At 32.2% G+C, this 8,584-nt stretch overlaps 1 protein-coding gene and 1 long non-coding RNA gene across 3 annotated transcripts in view; one reads left to right on the top strand and one right to left on the bottom strand.

Annotated features, from left to right (window-relative positions):
• Positions 1 to 8,584, bottom strand: part of LOC149480807 (potassium voltage-gated channel protein Shaw-like) — a 178,748-nt gene that overhangs the window by 92,446 nt on the left and 77,718 nt on the right. For both annotated transcript variants that reach the window (XM_089705741.1, XM_089705740.1), the window contains exon 3: positions 4,111 to 4,243. In XM_089705741.1, coding sequence (XP_089561867.1) covers positions 4,111 to 4,243 — 133 coding nt within the window. The remainder of the gene's footprint in view (positions 1 to 4,110; positions 4,244 to 8,584) is intronic.
• LOC149480808 (uncharacterized) overlaps positions 1 to 8,584 on the top strand; it is a 369,189-nt gene that overhangs the window by 4,668 nt on the left and 355,937 nt on the right. The gene's annotated exons all lie outside the window — the stretch shown is intronic.

Consider the following 8,584-nt stretch of genomic DNA (forward strand, 5'->3'; position numbering starts at 1 on the left):
ATTTTATCTAATACTAGCGGTCCGCCCCGGCTTCGCCCGTGGTACATAATATTTACGTTTTCTCTACATAAGAACCATCCTCGTACTTCAAGGAATATAATAAAAAAAGAATTATCGAAATCGGTTCAGCCGTTCTCGAGTTATGCGCTTACCAACACATTTTGCGATTCATTTTTATATATAAGAAGATATGTAACAGTATTCTCAAATTGTTTTGATAAAATAAAGAAAGATTATTATTGGAACATGAAAAGTTTCTGTTTAATTGGGCGCTTCGTTCAGAAAAGCTTGGAGTACGCAAAACTGCTTTGTTTCTTATAAATTACTAGCGGTCCGCCCCGGCTTCGCCCGTGGTACATATTTCGCAATAAAAAGTAGTCTATGTTCTTTCTCAGGGTCTAAAGATTATCTGTGCCAAATTTCATCAAAATCGGTCCAGTAGTTTATGATCCTATTCATTACAATCAAACAAACAAAGTTTTCCTCTTTATAATATTAGTGTAGATAAAAGCACAGTATTACAATATTTTGTAATACTGTGATAAAAGTAAGTGCAAAGGAAAAGGTTTAATACAAGTGGCTATCTATAGTATATTTACGTTTGTTACTCTTTCTTGAAAAAACAACTAGACCAATTTGTATGAAACTTTACGTTAATATAGGTCATACATCAGAATAACACGTAAGCTAGGTATAGAAATACTTGATTTGTACGCGGAAGAAACCGCGAGGCACAGATACTGTAACATAGTATTAGGTTTATTTTCTTGAAGAATCGTTTCCAAAAATCTCGAGACGCTTCAAATTCTGTGGAGAGAGCAATTTCTTATCCCGGAAAAGACGTACACGTGGAATACTAATACTTTAGAAATATATTTTTTTTAAGCACAAAAAACATGGTAAGTAATTTAAAAACAAAATAAAAGCTATAAAAGTGATATCCAGTGCCAAAACAGGTGAGCGTGAAAAATACAATTGTTCTTATAATTTATTGGCATATTGTTGGACACAATTGAAAATATGAATGGAATACAATAATTCTGTTTAATTAATAAAAGATTTATGTTGCATATTACAATTAATTTTTGTAATAACATTGTGTTGATTGATTTACTTAAAAACTATATAAATAAACTTTTGTTTGTTTTTCATTAAACTGTAACGGATGATAAAAGATTGATTCGAAATTTAAAAGTAAATTAAAACACAAAAATGTTTTTACAAGTAATTAAATCAAATAAATTATAACTACAGAACTGAACCCAAGATTTCAAACTACCCTCTTATTAATGAAAATATCTTGAACTTACTATAAAGACAGCCTTAAACTTGTATACGTAGTATATTATTATTAGTCTGTGCTTAAACTGAAAAAAATGTGTGCGTGTACTAGTGTACACACGTAAGAAGTGAAACTTCTTTATGACCTTATTTTTCAAAAAATAATTTACTATATGCAACTTTACAGAAATACGTCCAATCACGCGTGGTAGGGATAAGAAAAAGATGGCGCGTAACGGAAAAATGTCACGCGTAACGAAAAAATGTTGCACAAAATTTTTTTCCAACCTCGATACAGAAGTTTCACTTCAAAAATGTTGCAAAATAAGCAGTCAAATAAGTCCTTTATTATCAATTCAATCACATTCATAAATATGCTAACTCTTGAAGTTGTTCATAATTCAAGACGTTGAACAAATTGAAAGGCCAGATGTTTCGTTGAGAAAAGCGCTGTCAAACCTTTCCAGCGATTTATATTTATTGGTATTCATAAAAATCTCAAGGAAAATGTAAGTAAACCTTACGCTGACGGCACAGAGTCGAAATTTGCGTGTTCCGGAGTGAAGGAGATAGGTTTTATGGAGACAGAGATTGCTTAAATTTTAAGGATATCGTGACGTATAGGCTTTCTGATAAAAATGTCCCATCGGAGGCAGAACCTCTGATTTCTGTGTCTTTTTGTAAATTTATCGTCTCCTGTTGAATTTTTATGGAATTTTTATATAGGAAGGCAAATGCAGACGACTATGTAGACGCGGTATTAACGTCCACAACACAGGAGAAGTGTTACCTACAACAGAGGATAAGGAATAAGACAAAAGTAGTTATTATAAAACACTAGCTGTGCCCTGCCGCCCCTGCGGTTCCACCCGCATTGCTCCGCTCCTGTTGGTCTTAAGGTGATGAGATATAGCCTTCCTCGATAAATGGGCTCTCTAACACCGAAATAATTTTTCAAATGGGACCAGTAGTTCCTGAAATTAGCGCGTTCAAACAAACAAACAAACAAACTCTTCAGCTTTATAATATTGGTATAGATTTAATTTATTAAATTAAGTAGATACCTTTATTAAGCCGAACGACACCGCGTATTAGTTACTGTATTATAGATCTACAGTTTTCTCCTCATAAATAAAGCAATAAAAGTTTTTCTATTTAGGCCTTATATTATTTTTAAACACCATTCCATGTGAAAATTAATTTTAAAATAAGATAAAACCCAGAGTAAGCAAATCGTACTGACGAAGGAAATCGCTTACACTACAATATTACGTATTCAAAATTTGGCAACGATGTTGGTAAAAATATCGGTTCAGTAATTTCCCCTTATTGAAAATTAACATTATTAATTCCACAGCAGTTTTTGTAACAAATTAAAGAAAATTAAAAGACCACACATTTTGTTATTCAACAATTAAAACATTGAATGCTGTGAATTTTCAGAGTATCTTTATAATAATTGTTACACATTTTGTTGGGTTCCGATCTGCTCCTGAAATTAATGTAACGCCTATAGGCTCAACAAGATCGTGATCTGTTATGCGTATTCAATTTTAAATAAATAAAACGCGTTCATTAGCCTCACCTGTACATAATATGTTTCTTATTTTGTATACTTGTATGTAACCGACTCCTATGAACTTGATTTTGACTCTCTTTAAACGGATTTAATTCAACCTTTGTACACTTATCAAGAAATGGTAGCAATACAAACATTTCATTTCAGTTTATCTTATTAAAGCGTGTTCTTAAATTATATTAATTTCAAAAATATCTATATAGTCAGTATTAATTTTAGACCCGAATTTCTGTGGATTCGATATGCGTCAAATAATTCTTCAGCCTAGAAAGACATAGGAGGCTTATTATCTTCTGGGCTGTAAAGATGGATGTACCAGATGCGAAACGTCTACCCAATATATAGAAATCTCAATATAAAGAAAACTCCCCTGATTTAGCCTGTCTATCTAGAATTATATTGCATCAAATTCTTTAAGCGATTTTTTTAATAGCGTAGTTTTTAATTTGAAGATGTGAAATGTATCATTGGAAGAAACATGTGGAATAAATTTGAAGAAATTGCTCTTGCTCCCACGGCTCAAGAATTCTCTGTGCCGTGGGAACAAGAGCAATTTTACAATTTTATTTTGGAAAATAAAATTTTGTTGTTTTTATTCTTATAAAGTTACCTTCCAAAGATAATGACTAAAATGTTAAAATTAATAACACAATGCGAACAATGAATGTAAAATAGTAACGGTTTTAGTTAGAAAGGGATAATGTTATAAACTTCATAGGATTGGGTCATTTTTCATCAGACATCGCCTGGTTAGAAATTCGATGGACCTTTCAAAATTCAATAAAGAACTTTCTGGAACTTTTACTATTAAAATTTACTCGGTTCACGGAGCAATTTTATGTTATCTACTAACTACTTTTACTTCGGTTATTTAACGTGACGTCGTATTTTGTATTAGCAGATTTAATAGCGTAACTTGTATAAACGGTAATAATCATTCGGAAGAAGCACGAAATATGAGTTATAATGAATCATTTTATGATGTTTTCCGCAAATATTTTATAGCCTGTCTCCTGATTACATAAATCAGTAGTGTTATTCTTGTTAAAATCCTGAAACTGAATACATATCAACAGGAAAACAGTATTAGTACCTATTGTATAGATAGCATGTCCAATATAAATTCTCCATAAGAATCAAATACCAGAAAGAACGCGATTAATTGGAAGCCTTTCGTTAGTCTATATCAACAAATATTCCTTCTAAATAATACTTAAGAGATTTCTGGTATAATCCATTTTCAACCTCACCTGTGTGTCTCTGTGTATGCTGTATGTAGACCAGCAGCAGGGCTCCACCTGGTTGGAGTCCAGGCCCCAGAACTCGAGCTCCTCCTCAAACAACGGTCCACATACATTTGTGGGGTAATGTAGCTTGCCAGTTCTGGAACAAAGGAATATGTAGGTGAAATTGAACCAGAATATTCTATTTATGATTCAAGTATGAAGCATTGGTACCTATATATATTTAGTACCACGGGCGAAGCCGGGGCGGACCGCTAGTTTTATATAAAAAAAGTTAGAGAAATTTTTATTTAAAATAAACTCGGTCATATACTCGGTTACTAAATAGTTACTACGTATATTTTATGCTACAATCGTGTTTTCTTATTACCGTAGCATCCCTACTTCACTCCAATTTATTGAACCTTCCTAAATAAGTTACATTTCATCTGTTAAGTAGGCAGCATCATAATGGAGTTGATAGCATGATCTAGTTCTTTCATTATTATTTAAGAATCCAATACCCAAAATAATAGAAACAAACATAAATAAAATTATCACGATAGGAGAAAAAGAATACTCTTCTTCATACATTTCAACATTGCTTTGTATCATTCACATTATTAGAAATATTATATCCATCTTATTAAATTTTATCCTCCTAACATTATCATGCTATATACAGTAAGGCAGATTAATAATACAGAGAATAAATGAAATAAATTCAATTTCATGAGATTTAAAGGCATTCCCTAGAGATACAATGGAATATACCTAAGTGGATCCATCGAACCAAATTGACGCTATCTTGCGGCGTTGTGGAACAATAGCAGGAATTCATTTAAACATGTATTTGTTAGAAAGAAACAATCTATACATATAATAAAATCGTAGGAAAGTCAAAACTGTACATTGAATATTTTTTTAAAAGAATACATAATCCATGATCTATAATCGATATAGAAGCCAAAAATATAGTTTTTAGAATTTTTGTCTGTTTGTCTGTTTGTCTGTTTGTCTGTTTGTCTGTTTGTCTGTATGTTTGTCCGAGCTAATCTCGAAAAGTACTGCATAGATTGACTTCAAATTTTGCATGAATATTACTAACAGGTCGTGTGAGGTTTTTTTAAACATATTATCATGCTATCACCTCCGGGGGAGGAGCTGTGAACCTTTACTTTTCTTACGTATTCCGTGTACTACGACAGCGTACAATCTAAAGACTCATGTTTAAATGTTGTTTTTGAGTAAGCCATGCTATTATCTAGCTTTACACTATAAAAACTACGTCATTTACGTAATTTGGGCAGAGAAACTGTTTAATGAATCTTAGTACTATAAAGACAAATTTGATTCAGCGCCATCTATGAGATTTCGTAAAAATCAAATCAATTTACATGTTAACACTACTGAACACAATGTTAAAAATTAATAATTTAAATATAATTATGTTATTTATTTATTTAACTCTTTAACCCATAATAAATCTTCCCTTCCCTATAAGGTGCGCTTATATAATTCGTGTGAATATACTACATTTTTAAAAGTGAGGGTAGATGTATATTATTTTAAGTCAAACTAGACACCATTACTGCAGTTAATCTAATATTGATTGTGTTCATTGGTTACATTTTTAAAAATCTTCGTGTTTTAATAATTCGATCACGAGGCGGGACTCTAATACAAAAAGGTTAGTTCGTTGATAATTATTATTCCTTCATCATTTACATGTTGTTAGTAAAAATATACTTTGACTGTTAATACTTTTGTTCAGTAATACATATAATAAAATCGTAGGAAAGTCAAAACTGTACATTGAATATTTTTTTAAAAGAATACATAATCCATGATCTATAATCGATATAGAAGCCAAAAATATAGTTTTTAGAATTTTTGTCTGTTTGTCTGTTTGTCTGTTTGTCTGTTTGTCTGTATGTTTGTCCGAGCTAATCTCGAAAAGTACTGCATAGATTGACTTCAAATTTTGCATGAATATTACTAACAGGTCGTGTGAGGTTTTTTTAAACATATTATCATGCTATCACCTCCGGGGGAGGAGCTGTGAACCTTTACTTTTCTTACGTATTCCGTGTACTACGACAGCGTACAATCTAAAGACTCATGTTTAAATGTTGTTTTTGAGTAAGCCATGCTATTATCTAGCTTTACACTATAAAAACTACGTCATTTACGTAATTTGGGCAGAGAAACTGTTTAATGAATCTTAGTACTATAAAGACAAATTTGATTCAGCGCCATCTATGAGATTTCGTAAAAATCAAATCAATTTACATGTTAACACTACTGAACACAATGTTAAAAATTAATAATTTAAATATAATTATGTTATTTATTTATTTAACTCTTTAACCCATAATAAATCTTCCCTTCCCTATAAGGTGCGCTTATATAATTCGTGTGAATATACTACATTTTTAAAAGTGAGGGTAGATGTATATTATTTTAAGTCAAACTAGACACCATTACTGCAGTTAATCTAATATTGATTGTGTTCATTGGTTACATTTTTAAAAATCTTCGTGTTTTAATAATTCGATCACGAGGCGGGACTCTAATACAAAAAGGTTAGTTCGTTGATAATTATTATTCCTTCATCATTTACATGTTGTTAGTAAAAATATACTTTGACTGTTAATACTTTTGTTCAGTATTTATCTGTATGATTATTGCTTGGTAATTAATATATTTTCATGTCGTATACCTAATTATAAACATAACTGTGATGTGAAACTAGCTGGATTTATTTTTACACACTCACAGTCTTATATTTTGTGTTAATGTTAAAATAGTATTAATAGTGTAAATCATAATATTTTTTCAAAGTTAAAAATATTTCCTTTTTTCTGATGGTGTTGCCATCGAATTAAACCGCGCTGTCGTTTCGTTCACAAAAAGTCATGTTATTAGGACCGAATATGTAGCCGCCTCAACTTACGGAAACGAGAGTAACCTGCGTTGTCTGTTATTAGTTATTATATAGTCGAATTTAACGTTACATGGAAATTGGAATCTAAATATATGTATACCTACTTATATTAAATCTGTAGAGGTCAATTCTGCACATGAAATATATTTCCTAAATAACTATCACGAGGTGATTAGAGATCGACATCGACGTCAAAAATGTTTGTCCGTCTGTCTGTCTGTATAACCGTTATAGAAACAAAAACTACTCGACGGATTTAAACGAAACTCGGTACAATTATTTTTCATATTCGTGAGCAGAGCAGCAACTCCATTTTTAAGCTTTCGTCGCGTGTGCGTTCTTAATGCGTGTATCTTAATGGTTAAAGCTACACAGAAATCAAGTATGAAAGAAATGTTCTCCATATTATATAAAAAATATCTCCCGACATCATAAATGTCTATCTTTTATGGTTGAGCTTAGGAGTTCAAAGCTTTCTGATTATATTTGTCTACTAGCTGTCCCCGCGACTTCGTTCGCGTGGAATAGTGACTATGGGACCTATGACCATGGGCTCAGGGTGGGGCAACAATAAAAAATCATTTTTATTTTCATGCTCCCACTCCCGCGCCCACTCGCACTCCCACGCCATATGCCACGTTCAGTCCCAATCCCACGCCCACGCCCACTCCCTTTCACAATTAGTACCTACCAGATCAAAGCCAGGGTAAGCGCCCCACCCAGCCCCACCGTGGCTACGCCCATGCTGAATTACTACTTAACATACAATTATTGAGTAAATACGTACAACCATACTGTACTGTTGTACTACCATAAATAATTAAAAGAAATGTTATTAAAATTTCTTACTAAACTGAGCTAAAAAACTTACGTACCAAATTATTAAAGAAAATCAAGAAATGAAATGCCTAACCTATACCAAATAGTTACTACATATTGTAATTAAAAATTATGATTAGTATATAATATCGAAATCAAAAAAGAAATGCCTAACTAATTCTACGTAAAATTTCTTTTAAATTATGTCATATTATTTTTTAGGAACCAGGGGGGGGAGAGGAGCAAATTCTATTTCCTTCCTTTCTTAAACGGATGTTTTTAATAATCTATGGTGTAGCCAGTAGCCACTGATCAGCTTAATCGATACTCAGTTTTTATCAAATCCAGAAACAAATCCAAATTAGATCTTTCCTGTCTCACGCACGTAACTAAAGGCTGAAGAGAGAGAGAGCACGTAACTAAACCGTTTAGACGAAGAAAAGTGTATAGAAAAAGGAATAAATAATTTCATAAACTTCCCGACGATCTTTAAAAATAAATTATAACTTTCATTTTTTTCATTCCCACTTTTACCCCTATGTAGGTATAATAAGTGGATGAACCAATTTTGATACACTTTATCTAAGAACCAGCGTCGGAAAATATTCTGCCTAACAAAAAAAACCGCATCTAATTCGGTTTACCTGTTAGCCAGCTACGGTGCCATAGACAGACACACACACACACACAGAAATACATAGCGGTCAAACACATAACACCAGTCTTTTTGCGTCG

The sequence above is a fragment of the Colias philodice genome, chromosome 17 (genome assembly GCF_061535455.1).
Source record: "Colias philodice isolate Cphi_HAF_F1 chromosome 17, ilColPhil1 Martin Lab GWU primary, whole genome shotgun sequence".
Classification (NCBI taxonomy): domain Eukaryota; kingdom Metazoa; phylum Arthropoda; class Insecta; order Lepidoptera; family Pieridae; genus Colias; species Colias philodice.